Source organism: Tiliqua scincoides, chromosome 4 (assembly GCF_035046505.1).
Source record: "Tiliqua scincoides isolate rTilSci1 chromosome 4, rTilSci1.hap2, whole genome shotgun sequence".
NCBI lineage: Eukaryota > Metazoa > Chordata > Lepidosauria > Squamata > Scincidae > Tiliqua > Tiliqua scincoides.
The window spans coordinates 40,982,527-41,000,508 of NC_089824.1; the positions used below are offsets into that span (position 1 = coordinate 40,982,527).

A 17,982-nucleotide genomic window follows, 5' to 3' on the forward strand; every position below is an offset into this window, starting at 1 on the left:
CTACAGTTCTCACTCAGAAGCAAATTGCACTAAAATAAATATGAGTTAGGTACAAATGAAATAAGGTATGTTTGTTTCGTTGAGCTCCACAAAATCCTTTTGCCCTCTCTTAAACAACCCTGCCTATCAGTCTGGACCCTAGTAGAATGCTACGGTTTGTGATGAAATGCTGCTCTCACAAAACTCTCTAGCCCTTTTTTGAACTTTTCTTCACAGGTTTAAGAGGCCACTGGGTTGCAATTCATAAGTCAATTAAGGGTAACACGTGAATATAGAACCCTTTGCACTGTTTTGAACAGGAACTTGAAAACAAACCTAGTGATTTTAATTAAGATGCATTTTCAAGTACCTCATGCCAGGGAATTCATCCCATTAACTTGTTCAGACTCCTTGAATCCATAAATTTTTGTGGTGGGTTTGTCTGCCTGTGGGGTTTAAAGCAATAATGGTAATATAATTAAAACAGTAAAGTACCTTCTTTATGTAGAAAATTCTTCTTTATGATACTGTAACCCAAAGTAAACATTTCACAGTAAACCTTCTTAAATACCACACGAAAGTGTATCGTCTTAGCAATAGCAAAATAACGTCATTTTTATGCTGACTCCTTCCAGGACAACTGAATTCTCTTGTCATTGATGATTCTTTCTTTTCTTATACATCTTCTTTTTTCCTTTGCTGCGGTGATGCAATGCAGACTGAATGAAGAGCTAAGGCATTATTAATAGAGGGTATAACAGAAGTCAAGAGTTTGGGAAAATATAGACAATGTCATCAATAAACAGGAAGAAAAAAAATCCAAGGACCTTTCGATCTTCAGGATTGTATTTTTCTTGTCCCCTTTGTTTTTTCATCCAATTAAATAGAGGAGCTGACTTTGCTTATTAGGCAGTAAGGAATTTTCACAATAGAGGTATGTCTTTTCACATTCCATTGGGGGGAAAAGAGTTAGCATCAGCCGAAATTGCCGGGCTTGTAAGAAGAACTTCATTAAACTGTCACTGTGCGCTCAGTATAAATGGATCTAATACAGAAAGCATGCTGCTTTTAGGAAGTCTTGTGGACTGATCCCTTGAACCCCTAGGCAGATGTGAGAATTGCTTCTGCAGCTGGTTAGACGCTGCACATGCCCAATCTTGTCTGATCTCGGAAGCTAAGCAGGGTCAGGCCTGGTTAATACTTGGATGGGAGACCGCCTGGGAATACCAGGTGCTGTAGGCTTATACCATAGTCTTTCGAGACTGAAGGTTGCCAATCACCAGCTGGTTAGATGGGACACTCTGGCTTGTGAGCTTGCAGGGATGATTTGGCTTTTGGTGTTTAAGGCAGGCAGTCAAAACTCTTGTGAGTTATTTTCTGACTCACTTAACTGTGCAATTGAATGAGATTCAAAGCAATGGGGTTTGTTCTTAACTGGCAAAATTAAAGTGTAGGGAAGGTTACACTTGTAACCTGGTGTATTGACACTGTTGGGGGGAAATGTAGAGGGACCAAGTTTTCTCACAGCCAATAAGAATAGACAACATTGGATATTGCTTTTGGTTTGAAATGATGGTCCTGGTTTTGTATTATTGTGTTTGTGAGCTGTCATAACTTGTGGGAAGGTAGGGGCATGCAAATAAAAATGTACAGAATGGACAGAAAACTGAAACATAGTTGGCTGATAGAAGTTGCTGGTGAGATATGAACGTTGGTTAAAAATATACTGAGAGACCAGGGATGATTAGTAAACTCCATGAAAGCAGAATGGTCAACGTGTTGGAGTGAAGGACACAGTTTAAACAGGTTTGTGTCTCAGTGTGCTGGCCGCAATCCAGAAAACTATGTCAGGAAGATCTACATGTACTATAGGGTGTACATTACTCAGGCCTACAAAATTAAAGGTCAGAAATGTTTTTCCCAAACTTTATGGTGGTTTGATATGAATTTAGGGTGCCGATTCAAAAAATGGCATCCGTTTTGCCCTGTCACGTCTATAGTTTGGGAGATATGGTATAACCTCTTTAGTGAATGGTTCAAGCAGCTTCCCCATGAGGAAGGCATTGTGTAGGCTTCCTCATGAGGAAGCTGCTTGAACCATTCACTAAAGAGGCTATGCTGTGTCTCCAAAACTAGACGTGATAGGGCAAAATGGATGCCATTTTTTGAATCGGCACCCCAAATATACCCAGGAATTGGTGTAACGTTTAAGGAAGCAAAATGTGTGTTGGCCTGTGTTATTCACGTTTACAAACCTATAGGCCTTAACATGTCTCGTGTTTCAGACCTGTAGTTGGGATAAAGTGAAGTTTGCTTCTAAAGTCAAAACAAGTACAATTACAGGTTGAATCTTGTTATTCCTGAGGGTTCTCTTCCCAGAACTCACTGGAGGCAAAAATTGCATTAAAGCATATCCATTTAAAAAACAATGACCCTTTGCTGGGCGATTTAAAAACGGCCTTGCTTGCCTTTGTGATATAAAATAGAGCCATGATTAGGCAGACAATCCATCAGTAGGTCTCTCCAGGCGCTTAGAAAGGCTTCACTCCAAGCCAGCAACCCCTCCCTTCACGCAGAGCGCAGCACTGGGAAAGAATGTAAAGTGATTATCTTTCTTTCATGTGCTCAGGTGAAAGGGAGGTGTCAGTTGCCTTGGAGTGAAGCTATACCTGAAGAGAGAATAACTGATGGATTGTCAGCTAGCTGCCTTCTCTCACATTAAGGAGGCTGTTGTAAACATTTTTCTTTTAACTTAAAGGACCCTTCTCATCCTGTGGAGATAAAACTGCAGGAGAAAAATCAGTGGATAATTAGGTTATGTGCCTACAGTCATGACATACAGTCATGACATACAAAATTATGCATGGGAAGGATAAAGTGGATAGAGAGATGCTCTTTACACTCTCACATAACACCAGAACCAGGGGACATCCACTAGAATTGTGAGAGTTAGGACAGACAAAAGGAAATATTTCTTTACTCAGCGTGTGGTTGGTCTGTGGAACTCTTTGCCACAGGATGTGGTGACGGTATCTGGCCTGGATGCCTTTAAAAGGGGATTGGACAAGTTTCTGTAGGAAAAATCCATTACGGGTTATAAGCCATGATGTGTATGTGCAACCTCCTGATTTTAGAAATGGACTATGTCAGATGCAAGGGAGGGCACCAGGATGCAGGTCTCTTGTTATCTGGTGTGCTCCTTGGGGCATTTGGTGGTGCCGCTGTGAGATAGAGGAAACTGGACTAGATGGGCCTATGGCCTCATCCAGTGGGGCTGTTCTTATGTTCTTATACTTGGATCTAAGCCTTTTTATATCGAAATAATCTCCTTTGACATCCGTTGAACATGAAGCTCAGTCCTATGTGTTTTTACTAAGTAAGTTTCACTCTTTTTGAAAGAACTTGTTCCCATGGCAGAATGCATAGGATTGCAGCATCAAAGTGTTTGTTTTTTTAATAGTAAGAGATTGACTATCTGGTTCTTCCTTGTGCAGAGCAATTGCTCTGACTTGTCAGATTTTAAGATGGCAAAAAGCCCTTCCATCTTGCAAAGCTTTATCTTTCCAATCCCCACTGAAAGTAGAGATTTTAAAATGTTGGCTTCCTGGATGCAATTTGTTAGGAAAGGTCCAAATAAGGTACTTTTTGTGTTTTGAAAATTAGCACAATTAGATTCAGCATGCAGGTACAATCGTCCTTTTTCACACTGGAATACATATTGCATTTTTTCTTGTTCCATTTCAATGATTGTGTTGACTTGAGCCTGAAAGCTGTGACTTTGCAAAATGATGGTGCACTTTTGGCAGATATCAAACTAAAAATCATGCAACGAATAGAAGTGTTGATGTCTGACACTTTCTTTGTCAGGCGTGTTTTGAACGAAGCCCCTTCTTTTCAATGTGCTTACACTGCATGAGTGTATTAAGTCACGGAGAGCTCAGTCCTAGGCGTACTCACAAGCAAAGCTAAATAGGGGAGCGTAGTTTATGGCCTTACATTACAGCCTCATCAACTTCCCAAGGAAATGCATTTAGAATGGGTGTGCTAGTAGACTAGTTGTCCATGTTTGCAAGATGCTTTGCTTGAAATTATGTTGATATTTAAATGTATAAGAACTGTAATTGTTTTGCACAATGTTGGAGTGAAGATCACAAAGAAAGCAGCTCATATTTTTCATCCGAAAATAGCAGATGGTGGACAGATGGTTTAAATTAATATTAATTAATTTTTAAAGAAATCTTAAATTGTTTACCCTGAATGCTCAGAGTTGGGAAGCTAGCTGACATGTTCAGGTTAATAGCATTCAAAATCAGCTTTTTAAATACCAGAGCAGAATGTAGTATTTTCAGGTTTTTGGTCATAACTTTGATGCCTGTGATAAGAAGTGCCTCTCAAGATGATTTCATTGTAAAAAGATTGGGTTATGGCCAAGAAACCAACAAGAAAAAAATAGTCAAGTCTCTAAACAGTTTGGGGCAAAACTTAAATGATAACTCTTATTGTCCTATCTGCAAACTATTCACAGGTGATTTTTATTTTTTTTATTTTTTGCTGAAGCACTTAGCTGCTATTACATTTAATATACTTAAGAGCTTACTGCTTTCAATTTGAGTAACTCTCACTACACAATTTGTGGGGTTTGCAGACTTCTGCTAATACAATCATTTGTCTAAACATAAAAATATCCAGCAAGATTACATTTGAAAGCCTAGCCCTTTTCATTCTTCTTTCTTCTATCTAAAACTTGAATTATATCATTATGGGTGAACCTTATTTACTCTGATTTTAAACAAGAGGTAACCAGGAGCATAAGGAAAAGGGCAGTGTTGTGGGAAGACTTTTCCCTTCAATTACTTAAGTCTTGAATACTATAGTTCTAGATCCACACTCTGTTTGTGTGTGTGTGTGTGTGTGTGTGTGTGAGAGAGAGAGAGAGAGAGAGAGAGAGAGTCCTTAATGAATGTGAAATGAGCCAGTACTTTTGCTCAGCCCTGTGACTGGAGAAATGGTAAGTGAGGGATCTGATCATTGCCAGCTGTCCTTGTTTTGTGAAGGAACTCCAGAAAGTTGCAAGTATATCTTAGGGAAAAACACCAGTGATTTTCACAGCAGGGTGCTCTGAATTAGAGGAAATGTGCAGAAAAAAAAGTAGAGATCAAAACAAGAAATTGAAACCTGTGAATTTATTAAATGAAAATCTGAACAGGCATATTGGGAACGATCAAATGACAACGACCCAACAAGAACCAACAAAGCCAAAATCGACATCAAGATACAATAATCAAGCCTCCCCCAAAAAAAATTCTTTCAGAAAAGGCTAGTTTGGACTCATGTTCTAAAAGAAAATAAGGTAGGGGCCATGCAGAACACCTAAGGAAGAAAGCTCCATAGTGTCAGGGACACCACTAAAAAAGCCATGTTCCTGTCAGATGTATGCAAAGGTACCTGGTGCAGTTCCTCACATGTAGGACAGAGTATATAGGGAGGCGTATATGATCAAAGACAGTCGTTCAGGTCCAAATGGTTTGGTACTTGCACTCAGTGCATTGGACTTGGTGCAGTCACACCAGTACTGCTGAATTGGCTTGCTGGTTGAACTGCAGATGAAGTTGATGCTCACCGACTTTTTCAGAAGAACCACCTGGAACAGCTCTTCTCACCCATGCATCTTTAGAACTGAAGAGAACAGTCAGTAGTGTAGCTAGAGGGGGTCAAAATGGTTAGTACTGCAGGTGCCACGAAGTTCCCTTTTTCTGTTCTCACAGCAACCTGGTGAAATAGTTGAGGCTGAAAAATACAGTAACTGGCCCAAGGTCACCCAGAACGCTTCATGGTTGAGCAGGGATTTGAACCTGGATCTTCCGGATCTAAGTCCAAATACAGAACCACTGCACCATCCTGGCTCTCTTATTTGGTAAAAAAACTCATTCATGGAGGAAAAGGTTTCCTGCCTGCAGAAAGCTACTATATCCAGGAGAGAGTATTCAGCTTTTTATGTTTGATAACATTTCAATATGAGACCTTTTTGTGTCTCTCTTTGATTGACTTCAGGTGCATTCTCTAGCAGTGTAGAGCTAGTGACTCTCTAGCTAGTAACAGCAGGCAGCTGCAGCAGTCATAAGCATTCCAGTAGATTGAGCTTGATGAATTTTACAATACTGTAATCAAAACATCACAGGAAATGTTCTAGAGTTTATCCCATGGGATTATTGTTAAATGGTTTAAGAAATAGTGTGAAGAGAAGACATTGAACAACTGTTGAAATTTATTAGAATGCCTCTCACAAAACTTTGGAATATAATGTGTAAATTTGCTACAAAATGGCTTGGGGCACGGGTACCTAAAGGACCACCTTCTCCCACATGAGCCCACCTGTACTTTCAGAACTGCCCCCGAGGCCTTTCTGTCAGTCCCTCCGCAATCAGAAGTGAGAAAGGTGGTGACTAGAGATAGAGTCTTCTCTGTGGTGGCATCCCAATTTTTGTTCTCTCCCCAGCGTGTCTTGGCTGGTACTAAGTCTGTTACATTTTCAGTTATAGTTGAAGTAAAGCGTGCCATTATTCCAGACTGCTTAGTATTCTTAGGGCGCAATCCTAACCCCTTATGTCAGAGCTTTCCAGCACTGACATAAGGGCAGTGCAGCTCTGAGGTAAGGGAACAAACATTCCCTTACTTTGAGGAGGCCTCAGTGACTGACATCCAACTGCAGGATGCAGCACACATCCCATTGGCACTGCTGTGCCAGTGCTGGAAAGCACTGACATAAGGGGTTAGGATTGCGCCCTTAATTACTTAACGACAATTCTTTTAACTAGTCTTAATTCAGTTGTATTCATTTGCTACTGCTAGACCTTAGTGATTTTGTTAATTGCTTCCTTATTGGTTTGTGTGTGAGTTAAAAATGTTGCAAGTCTCTTTGGAAATCCCAAGACTGAAGACTGGCAATTTAGATTCAGTATAAACAAATGCATTCAAAGATCCCCTTCCTTCTTCAGAAGGAGTCTTCCTCCAATGAATGAGGGGAACTGTGCAAAGCAAATTAAGGATAGAACTGTGACTCATTTTCCTGAAACTTGTGGGGAAAAAACCATATATCATTTATAACTATAACCCTCATGATATCCACAAATATTAGTGTTGTAAATCTGACGTATAAGCATAATCTATTTCATATGTTTAAGGCTGCAATCCTATCCGCATTTACCTGGAAGTAAACTCCATTGACTATAATGGAACTTAGAACTGAGTAAACATGCATAAGATTGGGCTCTAAGTCAATTTACTGTTGAGTTATATGTATGCATAGCTGAATAATCTTTTTTGTAATTTACATTTTTTTTCTAAATTAAAGAATGTTCTAAAAAGCATTATAATTAACATAAACACAATTTTTTTCCCTACAATTTTTAATTTTATTCACAGTGTTTCAGGACTGATGTTGAATCATAAATCAATTGGTATCAGAATTGGGCTGTACTAGTTTTAGGGGATTCGGCATATATTATATTTAAGTATTTTCAAAAAATCTCATTTCTTGAATGAGCACCATGTTTCAATGTGTAACATACACTTTCTAATAGAGTGAGGTACTCAGAAAATAATCATTGACTCGCATTGCAATGCTGAACTTGACCAAATTTAATTTTTTTTTTCCTCTTCCAGGCAAATATATTACATTTATAACAAACCCCCTACAGTTTGGTTCTTTGACCAAATATGGCAAGTATTTCAATTTTGATATATTTTCTGATAAATTTGTTACCAAAGTATTTGATTACCCGTCCATCTTTAGCGAGAATTACCCAAACCTGAACGAAAACGTACATCGGCAGTATCAATACCTTCAAGGCAAGCCATTGAATATGCTCTCTGACAGCATGATGAGCAACCTCCAAGGTGTATTTGAAAAACGGTTTGCGGGTACTCTGGATTGGAGAACAGAGAAAATGAACATGTTCTGCTTTACGGCAATGTTTGAAGCCAGCTTTATAACGCTGTATGGAAGGAACCCTTGTGCAGATGACCACAGTGTTGTGGATGCCATTGGAGACAAATTTACCAAGTTTGATGCCAACTTTTCCTACCTGGTTGCAAATATACCCATTGAACTGTTAGGCGCCACCAAGAGGATTCGGAAAGAACTCATCCATTATTTCTTACCCAAAAAGATGGCCACGTGGCTGGAAGTTTCTGAACTGGTCCAAGCCAGAAAAGACCTGTTCGAGATGTATGAAATGCTTGGAGATTATGACAAAGCAGGTAGCAAACTTTTGAATGATTGCTTGTCTAGAATCTGGTAATTTACTAGAGTCCTTTGAAATTAAATGGCAAAATGGTGACCTTGAACATTTTTAATGTTTTTTTTCTAATTGGCTAATGATAAAATGTTTTAGTCTGAAACAACCCTGTATGATAATTGATTTTCTCTCTCTTTTTTTGGCTGAGGTGGTAAAACAAGATACTTAATAGTGATAATGAGAGAGATTATAACTGTGCTGTATTTCCTCCCTTCCTTTATTTCACCCCCACCCCCACCCTGAAATTACATTTCAAACTATTCTCATTAAGCAGAAAATTAGACTTCAGAAGCCTATTGGTCCTCATTAGCATTCACTGATCCTTGGCTGGGTCTGTGTCCTAACATCTTTTAATTAGCACACTGCAAATCTAATCAGTGTAATAAACGCTATTAATCTTCCTTTTCACTTATTTTCTCCCAGCACATCATTTCGCCTTCATGTGGGCCTCTGTGGGAAACACAATTCCAGCTACATTCTGGGCCACGTACCATCTTCTGCGGCACCCAGAAGCTCTCGCAGTGGTGCGTGACGAAATTGACCATTTGCTGCAGTCAACAGGTCAAGAGAGGAGGCCTGGATACAGCATCCGCCTCACCAGAGAACAATTGGACAACCTGGTCTACCTAGGTAATTTCTTTTATCCCTCCTGAAGAAAAGTAGGTATCTCCCTGTAAACTCCGTTTATCACTCATTCTATTTAGTGAGAAGGTGGAGAACACAGCTGCTTAATTGACATAATAACAACCATTTACATCAATTATAAATTATGTAGTTTATAGCAGGAGCTACACTGGCTGCATGTAAACATAAAAAGCCCAGGTAATTAACTAGGCAAGGTATGGAAAAGGCTGAATCAGTTTGCAGCTATTTACAAAAAAATGTTTGTGCTTATTAAGTTTGATTCTAAACATCTGCTGAAGTGGTGGTTTATTTCAAAGGCATCAGTGCTATTTTGCAAAGACAGGCTTGTTCACAAGTTGAAAAGAACTGTAGTTGGGATATTCGGTTTATCCTCAAAATATAATTACATTTTGCAACAATAGCTTTTATTCCTTTAAGGCATAAATCAACATGCACTTTTCTCATTCATCCACTGATTGGGCGGTTCACTAGCTGAGCAAAGAGAGGGGCAGATATTTTCCAATTTAAATACATAGTGGCCAAAATAAGGCGCCTGTGAAGTGCTAGGAAGCTGATTGGCACCTGAGTCCTAAAGACATTTTCTTGAAAGAACAGGTTTCAGTGGAACTTATTTTCTTTGCCGAGAAGCTTTTCTAAATAAAATAAAGTGTACATAATCCTGGGATGTTTTGTAGTTGGCAAAGAGAGGCAGTTAAAATGTTTGGAGATATGAGGTACAGACCCTCCCACAGGATTGTACTAACCTTGTACTTACCTTGAAATGCAAGTGTAAAGAGTCATACTGGAAAGAATCTCTCTAGTGAAATCTTCATAGGAAAAATCTAATGCATCATGATGAAAACTAACCTATGAACCCTATCTGAGATATGTTAGCTTTCAGTGTGCAGGGAGATTTTGATATCTATGGGCAGAAAAAAATCATTCATTTAAAAAGTGACCATGTATATTCGGAAGTGGTACTGCCCCAGAAGGACTGTATCACATGCCACTTCTGAAAATATATGAATTTTTTTTAATGAATTCAAACATGAATTTATTTTTCCCCTTGTTTTAAACCAGGGGTGCCCAAACCCCGGCCCCGGGGCCACTTGCAACCCTCAAAGACTCCCAATGCTGCCCTCAGGGAGCCCCCAGTCTCCAATGAGCCTCTGGCCCTCCAGAGACTTGCTGGAGCCCACGCTGGCCTGATAAAAATGCTCTCATTGTGACGGCCAACTGTTTGACCTCTCACATGAGCTGTGGGATGAGGGCTTCCTCCACGGCTTGCTGTTTTACATCTGTGATGCAGCAGTGGTAGCAAAGGAAAGACTGGCCTTGCTTTGTGCAAGGCCTTTTATAGGCCTTGAGCTATTGCAAGACTTTCGCTCATTCATATAAGTTCCATCTCTAATATATTCATTTACGTAAATTTATTCAATTTGAAATTAAATTAATGTTTTTCCCCAGCCCCTGACACAGTGTCAGAGAGATGATGTGGCCCTCCTACCAAAAAGTTTGGACACCCCTGCTTTAAAAGAACTACAAGAAATAATTTAGGAGTACAACTTTATTCAAAATGCTCAGATAAATCTCATAAACAACCATCTCTGGCGCCAAGCTATAAGTACACAATACAGCCCATCAACTAAGCAAATATTGACTATGATTGGCTGTGCATATTGTGTATAGCACAGTTCTGCCTAGATGCTCATGAATAGGCATGGTGTTGCAGCCATAGGGTTCCGATTAAAGTGAACAGACTCATGCATACTTCGCTGACACAGCAATGCTTTGCCTCCACACATTGAACCATTTTGCCAGCCATGATCGTGGAAAACTTCCATTGCTACTATTCATACTATGCATGTTCAGTAGACAAAGAATAAGTTCCTTGTCTGATTTTTGTCTGAGCTAACCATTTAAAAAAACTAAGGGCGCAATCCAGAGTGTGCCTTGGGCCGGTGCAAGTCCATTGCGATGGCCCAGGAGGGTCATAAATGTGCCTTAAAGCAAGTTTGCGCCTCCTCCAGAGTCAGCTGGGCCGGCATACGGACACACGATGGCCCGCAGGGGCTGAATGCAGCCTCTGCACTGACTCAGGCAGGGAGGGTTGCGACAGCCAAGCTCAGCTGATGTAAGGGTCTGGGGAGGGTTAGGGATGTGGAAGAGAGGTATTCCAGGGAGCGGGCAGGGTGGGCGGAGGGTGGTCCCGGGGGAGGGCGGGGAACGAGAGGCAAGGTTGGAACCCAACAGTTATGCCAGTTTCTAATCCCATTCCCCGAGCAGCGCAGAGCAGCTGCAAGCCATGGTTTTTCTACTGAAGATGGGCAATTTTTGTCACAAATAACAATGTGGGAAGCAACTTGCTAAACATAAAATATATCTTGTATGGAAACTTTACATAAAGTGATTTCACGTAACTTCATAGGTATATAGGAAGCCTTTCCAGGAAGTGGTAAAATTAGAAGTATAAGTAGGCTAAGGGGATGCTCTAGAGCAGGCATGTCCAACAGGTAGATCGCAATCTACCTGTAGATCGCGGAGGGGTCAGAGGTAGATCGCCAGCCCCACTTGGCTCCATCTCTCCAGCAGCTCGCCCTGTCGCTGGGAGAGAGCTCATGCCGGCAGGTCGTCTTCTGAGGGCTTGCCGCCACCGCTGATCCTTTGCCTGTCTTTTTTCCTTGCCTGCGGGTGTACTGGGGGCACTTGTTGTTTTCGTGCCAATAGTTTGTGGGTACCCCAGGGGGCCGCCGCCCGCACCCCGCAGCAAAATGCCACAGGCCTGGGGTCATACCTGGTCTCCTGCCTCTCAGAATCACCCATTCCTGACCCCGCCCCAACACCCCTTAGAAGTGTGTTATATACCGGGCGATATCCATTCGCATGGGCTTTAACTGAATACACTTACCGTATTAGTTGTGTCGTGTGCTGGTCGTTGGTCGCTTTATAGTTTGCTTTCATTAAACGTTTTCGGGCAAACACAACAAAGTGTCAAGAATTTCGTGATTTTGGTGGGCTTTTCCAATTTTGTTCTAACTTGCCTATGCCTTGCCTTCGAATTGGTTCAAACCACTGTGACTTTTGCTTGCCTCTGCAATTTTATTTTGCCTAGCCTTTGCGTTGATTCTACACTGCAATTTTATTTTGCCTTGCCTTTGCATTGATTCTACACTGTGTGCAGAATTTATTAAATTGTGTGTGGTGGTATTTGAACTTGTTTGGCGTTATTTTATTTTATCTGGTTTGCTGGACAGGTGTTTGAGTTTTTTTGGATGATTGTTTGGTGGTATTTGATTATTGGTGCCAGTATGATGAATTCTTATTTTTACTTCTATGTGTGCTTTTGGCGTCTCCAGTCCTGGTATTGCACATCATCCAGAGGTCTTCAGTTCTTGTTGATCTTTAATACTTTGGGACAGTGACAGTTTTGGACCAGATTCAGCCAGTGTTTATACTAACTTAGCAGATTTGACCTTCTTACATCCAGCCACCCCAGTATAACGAAGATGAGTGTTCCAAAGAAGAGCAAAACCTACCACTTTCATGATGAATGGGAAATGGACTACTTCTTCATCATGGTGAAAGACAAGTGTTGTTTTCTAATTTGTAACGCCCCAGTATCCTTGCCCAAAAAGGGTAATCTGGAAAGTCATTATAAGGCTCTGCATAGCAATAAGTTTGATGCTGATTTTCCACCCAGAAGTGAAATTCGTAAACTGAAGCTCAAATAACTTAAGTCGAAATTGGCTACTCAGCAACAGTTGATGGCGAAGCCAAGGTCACATTCGGTCAATGCAACCTTAGCATCCTTCAAGGTCAGCAATCTGATCGCAAAGAAATGCAGATCTTTCACTGAAGGGGAATTTGTAAAAGATTGTTTTCTTGAAGCAGCTGACAGTCTTTCTGAAGGATTTAAAAATCAGAAAGAGATCATAGCTGCTATTCAAGATGTACAATTGTCAAGAAACACCGTCGTGCGGCGAATAGAAATGATGTGTGGGGACACAACTGAACAATTGTTGGAAGATGTTTCAAATTGTGTTGCTTTCTCACTCCAACTGGATGAATCTACAGACATAAGAGACATAGCCCAGTTACTAGTCTTTATCCGGATGGTTTTTGAAGACTTCACTGTTAAAGAAGAACTACTTGGAATGATTTCTTTGAAAGGGAGAACTACTGGTCAGGAAATACTCAGTTCTTTCCTTCTTTTGTGACAAAGTGTAATCTTCCATTGCATAGACTGTTTCCATCACTACTGATGGAGCAAGAGCAATGACAGGTGGGGTTAATGGTTTCATAGCGCTCTGTAGACAGCATGACGACTTCCCAGATTTCCTTTCTTACCACTGCATCATTCACCAGCAAGTTCTGGCAAGCAAGAGACTCAATACAAAGACTGTCATGGACATCACTTTCAAAATTGTAAATTCAGTTCATGGAAGATCACTTCAAAGACGGCTTTTCAATCTTACTCTTGATGAAGCGGCAGCAGAAATCATTTTGCACACAGATGAAAGGTGGCTAAGTAGGTACAAATTTTTGCAAAGATTTCATGATTTGCTGAATGAAATAAGAAGTTTTTTGAAGGAGAGGGGAGATGACCAAGCAGAGTTGGAAGATGAGGAGTGGTTATGTGATCTGGCATTTCTCGCTGACTTTACAGGCGAACTAAGTGATATGAACCTTGAACTACAAGGTAAAAACAAATGCATTGGCGAGATGATGAGTACAAATTCATGCTACAAGAGCAAATTTGAGCTAATGATGACTGACCTTGCAAACAACACTTTTGATCATTTTCCTAATACGCAGGACCATCTGGGACAATATCCAAATTTTGTTTTTCAGAACGAGAAGTATGTGACAGAAATCTGTTCTGTTATCCAGGAATTTGAAAATAGATTCTGTGAGTTCCAAAAAATTGAAATAGTTGTGGAGTACTTGTCATACCCATTCAAAGTAGATGTGGACATTAAAGAAACTGCAGCTGCTATCAGTAAAAATTACTCATTGAACAAGCCATCTCTTGAAAACGAAATATTAACCCTTAAAAATGACATTTTTCTCAAGACCCGTGCTGAGCAAGAATCGTTTTGGAAGCTAGTGCCTAGAGACCAATTTCCCAACTTAAGAAGATGCAGTGAAGCTGTACACTCCTGTTTCGGTTCAACTTATTTGTGTGAATCTGCGTTTTCCCATCTGAAAATGACACAGAGTACACAACATTCCAACATGACAGATGAACATCTCCAGGATTCCCTGAGACTGGCCCTCATGCAATATTCACCCAACTTCAAAAAGCTGGTGGATGAAATGCAGGCTCAGACGTCTCACTAATGAGCAAGAGCGAAATATTAAAGATTGTGCAAGATCAACCTGGATCAATACTTGACCTATATTTAACACAAACTACTCAATAAAAGTTAAAGAAAGTTAAGACAGTTAAAGAAAGTTATTACTCAATAAAACTTTTAGAAAAAATGTACTTTCCATTTCCCCTCACAGTTCTTACTGGATCTTCGTCTCTCTGTTTTGTTTTTGCTTAATTTGCTTAACAGCTGATCACGTCCAAGTAAATGACAGAAAGTTCATTAAAAATAGGGTGGGGGAATCCTCCAACTTTATTGGGTTAAAATTTAATTTGAAACTAATTTGAAGCTTAATTTTCTTGGTGGTAGATCACTGGCACTTTTGACCGGAAAAAGTAGATCACGACCTGTTTGAAGTTGGACATGCCTGCTCTAGAGCAGCAATTTTCAATTTTATTTTTTAATCTCACAGAACGTTGACAAGGTATTAAAATTGTCAAGGCACACTGCACTGCTGGTGGGGAGCTCACATCGCCCAATGGCACTACTAATAAATGACTCTTCCCCAAACTCTCACAGCACACCTCTGGACCATTTGCAGCACACCAATGTGCCTCGGCACTTTGGTTGAAAATCACTAGAGAGGGATTGGCAGCCCAATCCTAACCTGTGCTGGAACAGGCAGGCCAGCTGGCCTGCGCTGTATCCAGCATGGGGTCAGAGATGAAAAGAGCACAGCTTGGAGTAAGAGGACATGTCCCCTTACCCAAAGAAAAGCCCCAGCCACCTCAATGAGGCTACTTGGATCAGCGCCAGGTAAATCGCTGATGCCGATCCGAGCAGCCAGGTGTAATGCTGGGCTTCAGGAGGAGCATTAGGATCTGACCTAAGTGCCGGAGACCAGTCCTCTCCCCCTCCCAGACTCTGTCCACCCACCATCCTGCCCACTGCCTGCCCTCCCCCTCCTCAAAACACTTTCTCCCATCCTCCCAACCCTCCCGCGCTGGTCTCCTTCAGCCGGCACAAACTTACCAGGTCTGGGGGACATGGTGGCTGGATGTGGCCTCTGCAGGCCATTGCACGTCCTCACATTGGCCCAACCAGCTCACAAGGAGGAGCGAGCATGCCTTACGGCATGTTTGCAACACTCCCAAGCTGGCACAAGGAACTTGTGCTGGCCTAATGTCAAGGTAGGATTGCGCTCAGTGAATGATTCATAGTAAGCAAGGAGATTGGACCAGGATAAGTTTTGCATGGAACGGATTATCTATTCATTTGACAATGTTGTTACTATGTGTTCTTAAAAAAAAAAAAATCAACATGATCAGAATCTAAAGATGTGCTCAGTTAAGGATTTTGGCATCGGTTCAATATAAATGAAATATATTATAGCTCGTATTATATCTAGTATCTTATAGCTCATAGTATCTTAGCTTCTTATAAAAGAAGAATTGCACCAATTCTGTAAAGTGTAAAATGTCATCCAAATAAAGCTTGCATGAAAACGTCATACCATCACTGTGGTTGGGTTTTCCTTTACACTGAAAAACATGTTTCTGCTTTATAGAAGGCACTTTTATAACCAGAAGGAGCAAGTGTGTGGAAGGGACTCTCTATTGGGGTGTGTGGACTCCAAATATTTTTACTTTTAAATGGAGAATGTGTCTAATAGTCATTTTCAAACATACATTCTTATCTAGATTTCTGAATAGGTAAAAAATCCTTTGCGGTAAGTAGCAAAACTCCTGTTCATATAAATGGAGCCAGGTTTGAGCTGAATGCTGGAGGATTCCTCTGCAGATCATTCATTCCTATCTAAAGTATTGATTCCCAGGTTGCAAAACATGTTAAAAGATTTCATTCAGAGATTCACAAATGAGCTTACCTTCTATATCAATTCATCCTTACAACATGGTTTGTGGATAAATATTCTTGTATAAATCCATATGGGATTTACTTTTATTTTTCCCTTTGTCTTCCTGTTTTACATACTATGGTTCCTTCATCTCAATCGTGGATATGGAGGGATGGGAAAGGATACTACTGAAGGGATGGTCAGTAGTTACCACTGAACTTCAGGAGCCTTTTGGGTGGATCACCAGTGGTGCCACATGTGTCATGTATTGAATGGGTAATAAAAAACCATTTTCCATTCATGATCTACTTCTGGGCCCGTCCAGTTGCCTGGGAACCACTGCAGCATTGTCTCTTGGTGCAGATAATACACATTACTGAAGCTCACATAGTTTCTCCATGTTGATCTCACGATCAGTCAGAAGATGATGTAGCCAGCTTTACCACCTAACTGAAAATTCAAATTCCAGGAAAACATTGCATCATCAGGCCTCATCCCCACATTTCCATTTCTTAAGGATAACAAACTTGTCAACTTTTTGGTACTACCTGTGACTTTTCAAACGAAAAAGAATAAGATTGCATGTGTGTTCACAGCATTATTACCCTTTCCAGCTCACAGTGGAGCTTCAATTCAGAAATTGATGCTGGGGAACATTCTCTCAGTTGTCTTGTCTACCCCAGAGATACAAAGGTTAAAACAGAGATGTGTCAATTACGCATTTGCACTGTGGCCATGTTTTCATTTTTTTCCTAATTTGTGCATACATCCCTGTTGTGTATGATCCTTGTGTTTGGAATTTTATTTAATTCCAGACGTTTGCAACAAAGGGAGCATTGCTTAGGAAAATCACTGTCTGCTAGTAGCAGAAGATGTAAAACTAACCAGTGTGAGGCTGCAGTCTGTAATCTTGAAAGATGCAATAGAGATGCAAAGGATTACACCTATACCCTGTGATGTTAAGCCTATTAAGGGCTCATTGAGGCTTAACAGGTCACTGTTGTTTCTGTAGATATTATTTATATAGTTGCATCAACCTAGATGGAGTAAATAACACACACCCAAAGTATTTGCATACCCAACAACTATTTTTCTTCCACATCCTCTGATACTCAAGGGCCATATTACTTCCTAAATGCTTAGCATAAAATTAACAATCCATTATGTGCAGTAAGTTTTTTTATTATTATTATTAAACACTCACAGATCGAGATCATGTTTAATTAAAATTTACTTGCTTATGAAAGCCAAATGCACTAATGATTCCCAATGACCTTTTATTACCTGCAGTCCCTTGTTTTGGCTGGATGATTGACAGCTTGCTGTTTGGCTACCATGTTGTATTTCAGCTGACAAGACTTTTCATTTTAACTCAATTTGCCTGCCTATCACAAGCTGGTGGCAGGCCAGACTCAAGTCGCCCAGCTTTGCCTCAGCAGCTTGCTCTATTTCTCATTAGTACGCATTTATTCAGTGGAAATTGGAAGACAAATGCTTGAAGGCATGTGAACTAAGTATAGCAAATTAGGTTTAAAGACTGAATATTTATAAGTATATTGAAACGACTTCGACTTTTTAAAAAAGAGATCTAGGGTGAATTGAAAGCCTGGTATGTAAGAGAAAAGAGAGGTGGGAGGATTCTAAAAATAACAAATACTATGGGATGCCTCTCTCTCCCTTCTTTCTCTGTGCATAGAAAATCTGTCAACTTTTCTGACAACCCTTTTCTGTGCAGTGAAGTTTCAGCATCTCCTGTGTGTAAGAAGGGAGGAAAAATGAGGGTCATGTTCATTTGCTGCTTGGTTATCCCTTGGTATGCTTTAAATTGCCTTGTTTGTTCGGCACTAGCACAGAAACAGATGTTGCACTTGCGTGCTGGATAATTTACTGTACCTCATGGTGCAGAATGGAAGGC

At 40.5% G+C, this 17,982-nt stretch overlaps 1 protein-coding gene across 1 annotated transcript in view; it reads left to right on the top strand.

Annotated features, from left to right (window-relative positions):
- CYP7B1 (cytochrome P450 family 7 subfamily B member 1) overlaps nucleotides 1–17,982 on the top strand; it is a 124,771-nt gene that overhangs the window by 92,307 nt on the left and 14,482 nt on the right. Inside the window, exons 3-4 of the mRNA XM_066626365.1 lie at nucleotides 7,642–8,238; nucleotides 8,700–8,906. Of these exons, the coding sequence (XP_066482462.1) occupies nucleotides 7,642–8,238; nucleotides 8,700–8,906 (804 nt within the window). The remainder of the gene's footprint in view (nucleotides 1–7,641; nucleotides 8,239–8,699; nucleotides 8,907–17,982) is intronic.